The 16,695-nt window shown below is 43.2% G+C and overlaps 1 protein-coding gene across 1 annotated transcript in view; it reads right to left on the reverse strand.

The window, feature by feature from the left end:
• Positions 1-16,695, reverse strand: part of LOC100676051 (guanylate cyclase soluble subunit beta-2-like) — a 43,232-nt gene that overhangs the window by 22,533 nt on the left and 4,004 nt on the right. The window contains exons 2-4 of the mRNA XM_023551228.1: positions 7,138-7,298; positions 1,520-1,619; positions 77-273 (exon numbers count right to left, since the gene is read on the reverse strand). Of these exons, the coding sequence (XP_023406996.1) occupies positions 77-273; positions 1,520-1,619; positions 7,138-7,298 (458 nt within the window). The remainder of the gene's footprint in view (positions 1-76; positions 274-1,519; positions 1,620-7,137; positions 7,299-16,695) is intronic.

Genomic DNA, 16,695 nt, shown 5'->3' on the forward strand with positions numbered 1-16,695 from the left:
TTTGCATAGATTGTTCTAAGACTGCTGGCTCCACTTAGGGAGAACAGTGCTTTCTGAACAACAGCAAACGCAGTACCTCTTGGTCTCTCTGGACGTCCTGGCCTTCTTGTGACCTGCCTGGATTTGCTCTTCTCATCTGTCTGTATGTCTTCTGCACAACCAGAAACACAATGTGCTCCTTTTTCCCTGTCCTCTCCTCCTCTTCATTTATGTCAAGTATTTCCATGTTTACATCAATGTCAAAGAAGTCCTGGGCCACAGCCTTAATGATACCTGCAGCAGAAGGACACCTATTGGTGAGTGATGGCAAAAATCATAAGATGATCAAGTTATACAACTTCTGACAAGCATTACACAGTTTATCAAGCCAGGGCCCTGCCTCAAGACAGGCAGCATATGACAGACAGGTCAATAAAATGAAAATATGTAGAGATTTAAGTTATATATGTCTGGGTGCCAAAAATATCCCTGCTGCTCTAATCTCTTATTTAGCACCTGTTCATTTGCTTGTTTATTTTAGGAAGGCAGTTAACTCATTGAACAAACAAATGAACAAACTCATGGTTTTGTAAGCAAATTTCGTTATAAAAGCGTTAAAAAGTGTTCATCTGGGAATCTATCCCAGGGCTATAATCTAAAGCATGGGGAAAGCATGCATGAAGATGTTCATGCCAGCATTGTTTAGTGATAGCAAAAGATTACCGCCAACTAAAAGTTGTACGATAGAGGACTAGTTAGGATAATTACAATACGGAATATCATTCAGCCATTTAAGGTGGTGGTGTGAGGCTCTGTGAAAAATGGAAAGACACCTTTTCTATAACACTGAATACAAAAACAGTTGATATTAAATAATATATGCTGAATTATTGCTTTGTTGTTGTTGCTGTCGAGTCAGCTCTGACTCATGGTGACACTCTGTACAACAGAACAAAATGCTGGCTGGTCCTGCGCCATCTTCATGATTGTTGGTATGTTTGAGTCCATTGTTGCAGCTAGTATGTACTGCATTCCAGTCTAGGGGCTCATCTTCAAGCACTACGTGGGACACTATTCTGTTGTGGTACATAAGGTTTCCACTGGCTAATTTTCTGAGTTGATCTCCAGGCTTTTCTTCCTAGTCTGTCTTCATTTGGAAACTCTGCTGAAACCATGGGTGATCACGATGCTGTTTGAAATACTGGTGGCATAGCTTCCAGCATTGTAGCAACCCTCAAGGCACCCCAGTACGACCAACTGACAGACAGATGGTGGGCAGGATTACGTAAAAACCAGCATAACACTAAAAATGTTGGGAGAGAAACAAAAACTATTCTTTCTGTTGGCACTTTGGAAACTTATTCTAAAGGCTCAAAGACTTTGAGAATAATGGTCAAGATGGCAGTGAGTCAGACTTCATAAGAGATAGAGTTTTAAGTCCCTTCTCCCAGCCGGCTACTGGCCACCCTAGAGAATATAGGAATGCTTTCCTCACCCTAAAGGCCACATGGCTCTGAGTCTGGTTCAGCCATTCCCATACCTGGTACAATGTGACACAGACCACTTCTATCAGAGTAGTAATGAAGAAGCATTTTCCCGTCTGCTCCTTTCTCCACACGAAACGATGGCGCATTCATCTCCTAATTAAAAACAAAACATGTTTTCCCAATGAATGCAAGTTGTTTAAATTCTGCTTAGAGGCTCTGTAAAGCAATAGTACTTACCCATTATATCACACAGGACTCTATCCCAGCCTCCCCTTCCAATCACATAAAGATCAACACTACCATGGTTTTGGCTACTCTATTTTTTTGTTGTTGTTGGCTGCCATCAAGTCAGCCCCAACTCATGGCAACCCCATGCACAATGGCAGGAAATGCTGTCTAGTCCTGTTCCATCCCCATGATTGGTTGTGGATCAGACCATTTTGATTCATATGTTTTTCATTAGCTGATTTTTGGAAGTGGATCCACTGAAACCTGTTCAGCATCATAGCAACATTCAAGCCTCACTGATAGATGAGTGGTAGCTCACTGAGGTGCATCAGCTGGGAACTGAACTCAGTGAGAATTCTACCACTGAACCACCAGTGTCTCACCTTCTATGTTAGGAACGTTATGTTATCCCTAATCCCCAAACAACTCTATATGGCAGGTATTATCTCTATCTTAAAGAGGAGAAAGCTGAGGCTCAGAGAAGTTAAGGTTCAAATTAATGATAGAACAGCAAATGAAACTTTCTACCGTACCATGCAACTTCTGCCCATACTCCAGGGGGTGGCTGGCTAATTGGTACCAGGAAGCCTTAGTGAGGTTTCTAACTGTTTGGTCTATGACCAAATGACCATGGGCATATTCACTCTCAGAAAGATCAGAGGCTCCGAGGGGTTTGCAAGTAGAAAAGAGTTAATTTCTTGTTCTGTAAGAATCCATGCTGTAAAGTTACACATTTGGAAAAAGAACTAGGATGGTTAACTTTATGGCTCTCAGTGGTTTGGCCAAACATTAGTCCAGCTGCAGTTCCATAATGTGCTGTAATATGATATAATCAATCAGTCAGTTGAAAAGGGAGTTTCCTTATGGTGTGTTCTGCCTTCAGTCTATAAATAGGTATTTTGGCAGACTTCACTCTGTCTCTCCACTCTGCACTCTTCCCATAACCTGACCTATGAATCTGGGACACAGCCTGCAGGAGTCTCCAGCCTGCTACCGTACCTATTTTGGACTTTACAGCCCCCGACAATTTTGTCAGGCAATTCCATGAAATAAATCTCTCTCCCTCTTTAGGTAGATAGATAGATAGAGATAGATACACTCCCCTCCCAAAAGAAACCAAACCAACTGCCCTCAAGTCAATTCCAACTCATAGCAACCTGTAGGGTTTCTAAGGCTGTAAATCTTAATGGAAACAGACGGCCACATTTTTCTCCCACAGAGCTGCTGGTGGTTTCGAACCACCAACCTTTTGATTAGCAGTCGATAGCTTTAACCACTATGCCACCAAGGCTCCTAGAGATAAATATAGATACACCCCTTGCTGTCAAGTCGATTCCGACTCATAGCGACCCTATACATACAGATAGATATAAAGATTCTCTTTCCCTAGAGATACCCGACTAAGACAAAAGCCTTCAAGGATACAGCTTCTCCAGGAAAAATGCTGATTTTCAAGTTTGCACTGTCTATGTTAGGAAACAAGGATAAAGACCTTGTCTGAGATACTTTCGGAGAGAAACAATTTCCTCCCCTGTGTAGGTGACTCAGCACTCTGGGCACGCAGCTTTTGGTCTGAGTGAGGGAAGAGATTAAGAAGGTAGGCTCCTTCCAGAATTGTTGCCCTTTTCCATAGTGTGGGGCTGCTAGTTAAAATGGGCTTCTTTTAGTTCAAATACTTATTTTATGTTTCCAAAAGCATATGTCGAGAAAGTATGTGTGTTTGTATGTGCGTGTGTACATCTTGACTGAAACTAGAGTATTTGAGAAGTACCTATAAAAAGCATAAGATAAAATAGAATTCTAAAAGTTGTTTTTAAAGATGATATCAAAATTCTACAAAGTGAAAATAGAATCAGTGAGTACAAAAAAACAAAAAACCCCAGTCAGTGAGTACAGAAGGGCTTAAACGACAATCCACATGCTCCTGCTGCCATCCTGTGGGGTAAAAGGGTTAACTTTACCCAGAGAATGTGGTTTTTGTCCTTTGTTCCAGAGAATTAACCACTAAAACCTTGGAATTTCCCCAGTTATTGAGGTGCCTTTGTCATCTATAGGGTCGCTATGAGTCGGAATCGACTCAATGGCAACAGGTTTGGTTTGGTTATCTGTAGGCTTCAAAACACACCTGAGATATTATGGTAATAAGGTGACTCAGGTAGGGGCAGGCCAGGCCAGAAAGACCACTGCATGGTGCGGTATCAGCCAACCTCAGAAGAGGCTCTGGGCATGGAAGTTACATGGGCTTTCTGGTTGGTGAAAAAATCAGTGCATGTGGGAGGACAGTGCATCCGTTTTGGGGACATGGGAAGCTCCATGTTGGGAACCTTCCCAGACCTTGCCCCATGCATTTCTTCATTTTTATGTTTTTTTCCCCCTTCTTAATAAAACTGTAATCAAAAATATAGCACTTTCCATGAGTTCTGTGCGTCATTCTATCAAATTATTGAACCTAAGGGACTAGTGGGAGCCAGTAGACCAGAAGTGAGGGAGATGGGTACTCCCGTGCTTGCAGCTGGCATCCAGAGGGAGTAGAGGGAACCCCCAAATCTGTAGTCAGGAGGCCAGAAGTGAAGGCGTTGTGGGGACCCCCAAGCTTGTGGCTGGTGTCTGAGGTCTCGGCAGACATGGCAGTCTGGAAGACTGTGTCCTATAACCTGTGAGGTCTGCTGTAGCTCCAAGTGGCTAAGAGGAAGTGCTGAATGGGCAGCTCAGGTCAGAACAGAAGTGGAACAGAACTGAATTGACTGATCCTCACAGTTTGGTGTGAGAAATGGTGTTAGAAAAGTGGGATTTGATATTTTCCACACCCACCCCCACCCAGCCCACTGCCCAGAGACACTTCCAAAAATTGTGCTTTTGGTTCTTTTTGTCAGCATCACCAAGTTTCTAAATAATATCTTTATACTTTTATTTTTTGATTAAAATAGACTTTTTTTTAAAAAAATGAAGAATCAGGGCAAAGGGAAAAAACGAGAGGCAGACCGGAGCATGGTTTTTGAAGACAGGCACATCTTGGTTTGGGTCCTAGCTCAGCCACCATAACCTGGGGAATTAAGGACATTACTTGATCTTTCTAGACTTCAGTTTTCTCATCTGTATACTGAGAAAAAATAAGAGTACCTATTCTCAGGAGAGTTAAGAAGGTAAGTCAATAAGGTGACTTATCAGCATCTGCCTCATCATTTGTACTCAATAATTTAGGCAAAAAAAAAAAAAAAAAAAAAACAAGATTAAGGGCACAATTATGCCCAGAAATATATGCATGAAGGTACTGCCAAATTACTATAAATAAGCATTTTAAAAAAACAGTGTTGTTTTACTTTATTTTGCCTGAGGAGACAATCTACAATATTTTCTCAGTATAAAGTACTATACAGCTGTCAAGTGTCATCGCACGTATTTTATTTCAACTTGCGTATTATAGCATTTACTTATTTATCTCATCATATGCAAAATGTCCTCTTCCCTCCTTCCACGCCCCCAGAGAACTTCTCTTGCTTTTCTGGCATTGGTCTGGCACATGAGGGTGACTATCAGAGGAAGGGCAGCTGGGTAGGGTATAAAAACAAAGAACCTGGGACTTCAGAACCTAAATTCCTTTCACTTTTATTTCATAAGGATATAGTAACATGGTGAGAACAATGTTTGGAACATGAAAGATATTACATAAGTGTTTGTGGATTTAATGAATGAATGGAAGAATATCAGTTCCTTTTCTGTAACTGGGACGTAAAATACTAACCAAATTGTTAGATGAAAGACTGTTGAAGAGACCTAACTATAGTTCTTTATATCCTAATTGCAGTGCTTTTGCTGAGAAATTTGAAAGGAAGTTGCCATGTGAATGACCGTAATTTTACAACTCGCCATACTGAACAGAAAGAAAAGGGAAGGAAAGGGAGGGAGGTATTGCTTCTGGAATATGTTCTCTGGGCCATTTACCATGCTAAGGATTTTCACTTGTTATCTGTTGTAATCCACACATTGTTGTGAGGTAGGTTTTTTTTTTTTCTATTTATTGTTTTTGTCTCTGTGTGTCTCTGATGACTAAAATGTGTTTGGCACTTAGTAGGCACTCAATAAATATTTATTAAATGCATAAATTTAAAAATTGAGGTTCAGAGGGGGCAAGTAACTTGCCTAAGGTCACACAGCTAATAAGTTCAGAACTGATCAGGCAGAGCTGTAGGCCCATCTGATGTGTAGCCAGGGCTCTGTCCACTCAATCTATCCTTGAACAGTTCATTAGATAACAACACATCCAGCAACTCATTCTACTTGAAGTCAATTCAGATTGCCGAGCCTCGATTCTGTATCTGAAAAGTGGAGAAAATGATGATTTTCACCACAATTATCATTCCATTTTATCCTCATGACCACCCCGGAAGGGTGGTTGTGAGTATGAAATACAGAAACGGTGTTAAAAAAAGAGCTCGGTAAACGACAAAGTGCCCTAAACAAAACTACTATTGTGATCTGGGTAAATGCTGCTTTGCCTTTTCAATAAAGCATTTTCTTTTCTAAAAAGGCACGTGAATTTCTGATGATCTCTAAAAACAAGATAACCAAGGAGTGAACTCCAGAAGGACATATCCCAACGGGGAAATTAGTTTCTTAACACCTCAGTCAGTCACCCCGTGGGTTAATCAGAGTTGGCTGGGTTCCAGTTCCAGCTCTTGGCCCTGTCAAGCCTTTCCTTCTGATACACGAATAACATGAATCTGGCTGCTCCATCCAGATCAGGAAACCTTAAGAGAGAATTTCCAAATCCACAGAAATATGACCGTATTCCAGCCTTTGTTTCCATTGGGATCAGTCCTGAAATTTCGTTCCATACCCAAACTAGCCCCAATTAGAATAGGCCCTCGCCCATCATAAAACTGGGCCTCTCCAGCTTGCCCTTCTTTGATTTTTGTTGTGTAGTTTATTAAAGTGACCAACAAGCATTTATTTTCCATTCCTTTCCCAAAAGAAATACCCAGTCCACTGGCACCATTTGCCAGTGACTGGGCAGCTGATGGGAGCCATGTCCTTTGCAGCTGAAACCCTGTTGGGGAGAATGGCTGATGCCCAGGACTTCTGCAGGCATTTGCTGTTGTTAGTCAAGTTGGCCTCCAATTAACGGTGACTCCAAGCACAACAGGACCAGACCATTGTGACCCACAGGGTTTTTATTGGCTGATATTCAGAAGTAGATCACTAGGCCTTCCTCCCTAGCCCATCTTAGTCCGCAAGCTCTGCTGAAACCTGTTCAGCATCATAGCAACATGCAAGCCTCCACTGACAGACGGGTGCTGGCTACGCATGATATACACTGGCTGGGAATTGAACCCGGACCTCTCGCACGGAAGGCAAGGATTCTACCACGGAGCCAGGACTGCTCTCACTGCAGGCATTTGCTTCCTGCAAATACTCCCTGAAGACCAGCCCCAGATGCCCTTACCTGATAAGACAGCGCGAGGTAACTGTGGAGGGCATCCAGATTTTCAATAAACTCCACAAGATTCCCTCCCAGTGTCCGCAGCATCCTGTCATAGCCAGACATCTTACAGAATTTAAAGAAGTATTCGCCAAAGAGTTTCAGAATGGCTTCCACGGAGACACCTGGGGAACCCAAAGCCTAACCAGTTAACCAGTTGCGGTCGAGTCAGTGACTTGTGGTGACCCCATTTGCGTCAGAGTAGAACTGTGCTCCCTAGGGTGCCAAATCCTTGAAAGGTAGATAATCTTATGATCATCTCCCTGTTGAGCAGTGACCTGAGCATCATCTTTGTGAATTGCCCCAAGTCGCACAGAGTGGCAGAGGCCAGACTTGCAGGACAGGCTGTCCCTCTACATTCTGTGTTCTTCTACCATACCCTGCAGCCAGAGAAACTAGCAGGCTCCCCAGGGCAGAGCTGCCCATTGGTTCTCATTGTTGGCACAGAAGACAGGCATCCACGGATGCTGGTGGCCTGGAGCTTCTGGGAGAGAATGGGCTTATCTACACTGGTGCTGCGACTCAAGCTAAGTCCTGGGGGGTGGGGCTGCCCTGGTTTATGTGAGACCTGCAGGATTCACAACCACCAGCCAAAGCCCCTCCTTAGCTGGGTCTTTGAAGGGGGAGACAGTTACACCTTGGCTGTATGCTTCCCTGGGTCTGTGTTGTAGTTTGAATCGTGTCCTCCAAAGATATATGTGCTGAAATCCTAACCCCTGTGCCTGTCAATACGACCCTGTTTGGAAATAGGAGTTTTCTTTTGTTATGTTAATGAGGCCATTCCTGTAGGGTGGGTGCTAAACCTAATCACTTCTTAGTTATAAAAAGACCAAAATGAAGACACACACACACACTTAGGGGCAGACAGATTCCAAGAAACCCCAAGGATCATGGCAGACACCAGAAACTACGAGATAGGCCCACAGAGGATTTTAGCCTCCAGAACTGTGAGAAAATACATTTCTGTTCTTTAAGCCCCTCACTTTGGTATTCCTGTTGTGGTAGCCCTAAGAGACTAAGACAGCCTAGAATTCACAGCCAGGGGCTTTCTAGGCTCTCGAGCTCTTCAGGACCAATTGCTACAGGGTAGTGGGGCTCCCGGGAGGTCTGGGCACCTTCTAGCCTCTGCTTACTTCCTAGGATGCTCTGAGCAGCAGAAGCCCTATAGCTCATTGCCGACAGCCAGATTGTCGGGCGAAAAATTGTTCTGGAGTATAAGCAGGATAGAGGCCCCACTGAGTGGCTCTGGTCTTGTCAGAGGTGAGTTATACATACTTCCCAAAGATTTATTAGCCTGGTCTTCTAAATCTGGACAAGGCTTGGGATGGAAGCGCAGGAGGTGGTTGAAGCCTGCGTTAACCACTTGATATGAGTTCTTTGCTTGTGGGTCCCTGGCTGAACGTCTGTGACAGTGGCCACCTGAGCCCTGTCATTGTTGTTAGTTGCTGTAAGTCACCTCCTATGTCATCTTCACTATCATTGCCGAAAAAAAAAAACAAGCATAGCGCACTTTTGAAAATACCTGGGTGCGGGGGGTGGTGTGGATGCCACTGTTGGCAAATGAACATAGAACATGAGCATTATTTGGGTATAAAAATATAAGTAATTCTTCCTTCCACTAGGATCTTGGATACAGACGTGGGGGTCTCCATCTGTGCTGGGTTTGCAGCTTCTTCCAGAATCTTTGGTTGAGAATGCTTGTCTAACAAAGGATGAAGACCATTATTTAAAAGCAACACGAATTTTATTTTGGTATACAACTTCAGCTCAGTGAATTTAGGTTTCCTAGAACGCTTTAAGCCACAGGGGGACAGGAATTTACAGGAAATTGTAAGAAGATGCAAGGGAGAACTAAACACAAATCTTATGTGCTTTAAAATGTTTTTTTAATAGCACAAAGGAGAATCTATAGTATACTTAGTATTCTACCTTTTATGTAAGAAAGAAGGAAATATTTGTATATCTGCTTATTTGTGCAAAATTAAATAAAAAAGGATAAACCAGGAACATCTGAGGTTGGTTAGCTACAGGGAATTGGTAAGAACGGGGTGGAAAGTATAGGTGTGCAAGGGAGGGAATGGCACTTTTCTGAGCATCGCTTTTTGAACAGTTCTACTTTTTGGAACTATGATAATGTTTCACATATGTACAAAAGAGGTAAAATTAATATCAATAAGGAAAGATAGAATACAAACAGAAACAAGCAAAAAGGTATCTCAAATGAGTAACATAGTTACACAGGGTGTAGTGGTTTAGTGCTTGGCGGCCAACCAAAAGGTCGGCAGTTTGAATCCACCAGGTGCTCCTTGGAAGTTCCATCGGGCAGTTCCACTCTGTCCTGTAGGTTCGCTATGAGTCAGAATTGACTCAATGGCAATGGGTTTCATTTTTTTTATTATTATTTGTCCTCAGTCCTAGACAGAAGTAACCTTAAACAAGTATTGAACTCTAGTTAGTAAGCTTCTTTTTCACAGAGGCTGAGGTTAGCAATTCTGAAACTACTTTCTGAACAGTCTACAACTGAGCAAATAAGTAAACATATTGTGGATAATGGGAGCCAGGCTTCTCACTGCCTGAGAACGAAGTTGCAGTTGTGGGAAGAGTAAAAGTAGAACAAACCCTTGGTGTTGGGCTGGAATTACAGCTATTAGTATGGACTCACGGCATAGAGGGGGCTGTGGTGGTTCAGTGGTAGAATTCTCGCCTTCCGTGTGGGAGATTCAGGTTCAATTCCCACAGGTACCACCCGCCTGTCAGTAGAGGCTTGCATGTTGCTAAAATGCTGAACAGGTTGCAAAATAGTTTCCAGACTAAGATGGACTAGGAAAAAAGGCATGGTGATCTAATTCCAAGAAAACTCTATGGATCATAACAGTCTGATCCTCAACTGATCATGGCGATGGTGCCGGACCAGGCAGTGTTTGTTCCATTGTGCATGGGGTTGCCACAAACTGGGGGCTAACTCAATGGCAGCTACCATGACATACATAGATAACATCGTGGCAGAGCGAGAGAGATGTGTGTATGTGGATATATATGTGTGTATATGTGTATATGAATAATATTGCACAGAATCGGAATTCCAGAACTCTTAATTGTGCTCATGGAGAACCAGTACATACACCAAGAGGCAGCCATTCAAACAGGACAAGGGGATACTGAATGGTTTAAAACCAGGGAAGGTGTGTGTCAGGGTTGTATCCTTTCAACATACTTATTCAATCTATTTGCTGAGCAAATAATCTGAGAAGCTGGCCTATAAGAAGAATAAAGAGGCATCAGAATTGGAGGAAGACGCGTTAACAAGCTGCAATATGCCGATGACACAACCTTGCTTGCTGAAAGTGAAGAGGGCTTGAAGCACTTACTGTTGAAGATCAAAGACCACAGCCTTCAGTATGGATTGCACCTCAACATAACAAAAACAAAAATCCTCACAACTAGACCAATAAGCAAAATGATAAACGGAGAAAAGACTGAAGTTGTCAAGGATTTCATTTTACCTGGATCCACAATCAACACCTATGGAAGCAACAGTCAATAATTCAAAAGATGCATTGCACTGGGCAAATCTGCTGCAAAAGACCTCTTTAAAGAGTTAAGAAGCAAACATGTCATTTTGAGGACTGAGGTACTCCTGACCCAAGCTATGGTATTTTTCAATCGCCTCAAATGCACATGAAAGCTGGACAATGAATAAGGAAGACCAAAGGCGAATTGATGCCTTTGAATTATGGTGTTGGAGAAGAATATTGAATATACCATGGATTGCCAGAAGAACGAACAAATCTGTCTTGGAAGAAGTACAACCAGAATGCTCTTTAGAAGTAAGGATGGCAAGACTTTGTCTCACATACTTTGGAAATGTTATCAGGAAAGACCAGTCTCTGGAGAAGGACATCATGCTTGGTAAAGTAGTTGTTGTTGTTGTGTGCTGTTGAGTCGATTCCGACTCATAGCAATCCTATAGGACAGGGTAGAACTGTCCCATAGGGTTTCCAAGGAGTGGGTGGTGAATTTGAATTGCTGACTGTTTGGTTAGCAGCCTGAGCTCTTAACCACTTTGCCACTGGTAAAGTAGAGGCTCAGGGAAAGAAAGAAAGACCCTCAATGAAGTGGACTGACACAGTGGCTCCAACGATGGGCTCAAACATAGCAATGATTATTGGACGGCACAGGACTGGGCAGCATTTTGTTCTGTTGTACATAGGGCCACTATGAATCAGAACTGACTAGAGGGCACCTAACAACAACATGTGTGTATATAGACATCTACTTTCCAGATCTAGCTAGTGAGAGGGCCTAGAAGCAGTGACACTTAAGTAGCAATGAGGTCTTGGTTTTTAAATGGCACTCTCAACTAAAAAGAACCAGAATTCTTTAGAGAAGTGGCAGACTCTAGGGCTGGGACAAGGAGACGATAAGATGAGCCTGTATCACCTTGTCACTCCAGGAAGTAAAGAAGCGATCCAAGAATGATGGGAGCATGTCAAAAGGACACAGGGCCAGCTTGGAGATGTTCCCACTGAACGAATCTGGGAGAATCTGAGCATCAAAATAAATGGCCAAAGTAACAGATTACAACCCATAAATAAATAAGAATCAAGAGTCCACACTGATATAAATAAATAAAAGGGGGACAGGGAAATTTTTCTTTATAATATGAATCCAACTAATAGACATGAAAGGAATGACAGATTGAAAACATCACCATTTGACCATCATCATGATTATTGACTCAGGCCGGAATTACCAGTGCTCACTAAAGTTAGGGTATGGAGGGATTTGAGAAGCAACAGGGTATTTACAAGGCCTAATTTGGAACTTGACAGTGGAGAAACCTGGCAGGCACCACCTGGACCAAGTGATCAGCATTGACATCACCGTTAATGGGATAAGCTGACCTGGTATGCCTCCTGGAATGATTTATTAAGAAAAACACATCATCGTTTCTGTGGTGCTCCTCCCAAAAAAGCATGACCTGAGTCTGATCATGAAGAAGAAAGAAAAATCCTGACTTGATGGACAGTCTACGAAAGAAGTGGCCGGTACTTTCTAAAACAACAATGTTATAAGACACAAGGAGAGACTCAGGAACTGTTCCAGGTGAAGGAAGGCGGAAGAGAAATGACAACTGAGATGATTCAGGACTCTTTTGTTCTAAAGGGGACATTATTGGGGCAAGTGGAAAAACCTCAATAAGGTCTGTAGATTAGATAGTAGTAAGTACATCAATCCACTACCCATCTGTCAGTCTGTTGTACTGTGGTGGCTTGCGTGTTGCTTTGATGCTGGTAGCTATGCCACTGATATTTTGAATACCAGCAATGTCACCCATGGTGGACAGGTTTCAACTGAGCTTCCAGACTGAGATGAAGAAGAAAGTCTTGGCTATCTACTTCCAAAATGTAGCCAGTGAAAACTCTTGGATCATAACCAAATATTGTCTGGCATAGTGCTGGAAGATAAGCCCTCTAGGATGGAAGGCACTCAAAATATACAGTGGCCTTAACAGTGGACTCGAGCATATCAATGATTGTAAGATGGTACAGGACCAGGTCATGTTTCATTCTGTTGTACACGAGTCAGAGCTGACTCGACGGCAATGAACAATAACAACAATAACTATATTAACACTGTTTATAAAAAAAAAAAAGCCCCATTGCCATCAAGTTGATTCCAACTCATAGTGACCCTATAGAACAGAGCAGAACTGCCCCCATAGGGTTTCCAAGGAGCAGCTGGTGGATTCGAACTGTCAGCCTTTTGGTTAGCAGCTGAGCTCTTAGCCACTGCACCACCAGGGCTCCATATTAATTATAGTTATCAATATACCATTTTCTGAGTTTGATGATTGTATTGTGGTTCCATAAGAGAATTTTTAGGGGTAAAAAGGAAAGGCATCATGTTGACAACTTACTAACAATTCATAAAAAGTACAGCTATAGAATGAAGGCCAGAGCAACGATGACAAGTGTTAACACGTGGGGACTCTGGACAAGGACTACACAGGGCTTCTTGTTACAACGCTTGCAAACTTCCTGTGAGTTTGAGATTATGTCAAAGTAAAAAGTTTAAAAAAAGCTTTTGCTGATAGCCCTGAAAAGACCTTAGGAAATCTACTATAAGGAGACCACAAATGCCACACTTCTCCATGGTCAGCTGTAGTAGCAGGGGCCTCTGGGCTGCTCTGGATTTTGTTAGGTGTAATCAGGGCACTGTGAGGATGATTTAAAATGTCTTTGTCTTCTTAGAGACTCGTACTGAAATATTTATGGTGAAGTTACAGGAAGCCCGAGACTTGCTTTAAGACATTCCAGTGAAAACAGAAACAGAAAAAGGGCAGAGAGAGCAAACAGAACAAGATTGGCAAAATACAGGCGATTAGTGAAGCCAGGTGAGGGGTACGTGGGCTTCAGTATACAATTCTCTACTTTTTGCATGTGTGAAAAGCTCTATTAAAAGGTTTTGTTTTGTTGTTTAAATAAAAGACATCTTCTTTGCCAGGAAGATAGCTGTAATAAAGTGTCTGAACCTGGCATCCCAGGAGCCTTGTGGTACCCCCAACAAGCTCTGAAATTGGAATGATGGATGAACTCAAACTTTCTGACTTAACTTTCCGACTAACACTTTTCTGCATCTCCAGGAAATGTTTACTTCTTGCTGGCTTACCAGAGAAAAGACTGGAAAGAGGAGAAGCAGGCTGTCAGGGCAGAGGGAGAGAGCACACCTCTAAAGCCGGCCACAGTCCTGAATGAGGGCTGGCAGGCAGAGGAACACAGCCGAGTCACAAGCTGCCACAGCCGGGCTTCCTGGGAAAAGTGCCAGACCAGGGCTGGGCTTCCCAAGGCCGCCTCCCAGCTCTCATCATGCAAGGTCCAACAATGAGAGCTGTTCCTCAGAGTGACCAAGTGATGGAGGAGGCAATGCTCTTCCAAAAGACAGGGAAGGATGTGCTATCTATTTTAGAAAGTTTCTTGTTGACACTGGATACTTTTTTTTTCCCACAGCTTTGTTACCCAAAAGAATGAATTTCAGGTATCTGGAGTCATTCATCTAAAAGTTCTCTCACTTAAGTCAGGCATGATATCACTTAAGTCAGACATGATATCATTTAAGTCAGGCATGATATCATTTAAGTCAGGCATGATATCACTTAAGTCAGACATGATATCATTTAAGTCAGGCATGATATCACTTAAGTCAGGCGTGATGCCATTTAAGTCAGGTGTGATATCACTTAAGTCAGGCGTGACACCATTTAAGTCAGGTGTGACATTCCTTAAGTCAGGTATGACATCCCTTAAGTCAGGCATGATATCATTGAAGTCAGACATGATATCGCTGAAGTCTGGCATGATATTACTGAAGTCAGGCACGATATGCAGTCAGGCATGAAATAATGTATGGAGGGATATTTTGAGTAGAAGAAGGAGTTTAAGAAAAGGAGGAAAGCAGTTACCCATGCGGATACCGTAGGCTGCAAGAAGGGAGCTGACTGTATATTGGGAGGGTTGGCTTTCAGATGTAGCAATGTTTACTAGGGTGTAGAGAAAAAAGACTCATACAGGGTCATCATGAGTCGGAACTGCACACAACGACAGAGAAAAAAGAAGTGAGCAATAGAATAAGGCAGCCAAGCTGGGGGGTCCTTCGCAGGGATTAAGTTGCTCTGCTCAAGCTCGATTGATAAGAAGCTGCCCACTTCCCATCAAACCTTGGGAAGAGAAGCCTTCCCAACCAGGGACCAGAGCAGAAGGGTGGAGGTCTATTAGGTGGGGTAGAGAGAAGGGGGCCTGGGGAAGGGACTACTTTGCTGAGTACTGCCCTAGTTACCTATTGCTGCCTTAATGGAAATGCTACAAAATATGTGGCTCGATTGTTATTTTCTCACCATTCTGGAGGCTAAAAATCCAAATCAGGGCCTTGGCCCTGTCAATTCCCTCTGTGAGCCCCTCTGCTAGTTTCTGCTATCTATCAGCGATATTTGGCACTCCTTGGTGTTCCCTGGTGTTTCTTGACATCTGTCTTTCCCCAGTGTGTATATCTCTGTGTCTCTTCTGGCATTTGCTCACAGCTAACTGTTGAAACGTGTTTTACTACTGGTTTCTCAGTGAGCAAAGTCTGTGCTGACATAGCTGTGCCAAATGGCTGTTGTGTGTTGTTTTTAATTTTGTCACTTCAGATCACTAATAACCCACTTACATGCTAAGTAGGCACTTATCCTTATACAGACCAATTCGTTATACAGTGCTCGACCTGCCATCTGGTCCCATCCTGAATTATGCTAATCAGAAAGCACAGAGCTATGCAGTGGCAGAATGGCCTGGAAAAGTCCCAACAGTGGCTTGAAGGTAGGGGAATTGCATTCTGGAGCCCACTTGGAAGGCAAAACACTGCCTAGTGGTAGCTGAACGTGTTTTCCCCTTTTCCAAGTAAGGAAAGTCTCAGTTGACTAGTACACTTCTTTGAACAGTAAAATCCTTCCCATAGCCTTCCTGTAGCAGGCCTCACTCTCCCTGACTCATGAGAATTGTACATACACATGGCCCAGGTTTTCCAGAAAAGTCCTCATTCCAAATCACATGCGTGAGCTTACTTGATTTTATATTTTTATTTTTTATTTGAAAAATGCACTCATCATACTTCTATACCCTTTTGGGTATAGGCCAAAGATATTACTGAGACAAACAACAAGAAGAAAAAAGTTTCTGCCTCTCAAAGCTGGACAGAGAGAAACCACAGTGATACTCTTTGGCTCTTGGTGGATAGGTGATGTGGTCGGTCCACACCTGGTCTCTGAGCTTGTTGCTGCCTCTAACTGTATTGGTTGGTTTGGAAATGAGAATGCATGAGGGCAGGTGAGTGAAGACATACGTTACATGTACAGCCTCACCCACAGCATGCAACGTTCATGATCACACACATTTACAAAAACAGAACTGGGAGTGGCAGGGGACATACAGAATAAGATCTAAAAACTTACTGGGATTCTTAAGTGTCATGGATTGAATTGTGTCCCCACAAAATATGTGTCAACTCAACTAGGCGTTGTGTGGTTGTCCATCATTTTGCCATCTGATGTAATTTTCCTATGTGTTGTAAATTCTACCTCTACAATGTTAATGAGCCAGGATTAGAGGCAGTTGTGGGCCACTGCACCACGGAGGGGGCTTTCATGGGTTTTCAAAGGTCCAGGGGGTGCTGGTGCTCTTGGACCTGAATCCACGCTTCCTGGGTTTTATTTCCAGTCTTAGCTCTAATAGGAAGGTGCAGGTGCCAAGGTACCAGGCGTGAACACACATCCGGTTGGAAGCTATTGCAATGACCAGTGGGTGCCCTGGACTCTGCCTAGTTCTAACGCCATCTTCCTGCCAGACCTCGTGGCCCCTGCATGGCTCTGAGGCTCCAGAACAGACCAGGGTGGCCTCAGGAGCCTGGGGCAGCAGCTGCCCGGAGTTGGCAGGGGGCGGGTGACTATCCTGACTGCAGAGAAATCTGATCCTTACACAGGCTCAGCTC

Source organism: Loxodonta africana, chromosome 17 (genome assembly GCF_030014295.1).
Source record: "Loxodonta africana isolate mLoxAfr1 chromosome 17, mLoxAfr1.hap2, whole genome shotgun sequence".
NCBI lineage: Eukaryota > Metazoa > Chordata > Mammalia > Proboscidea > Elephantidae > Loxodonta > Loxodonta africana.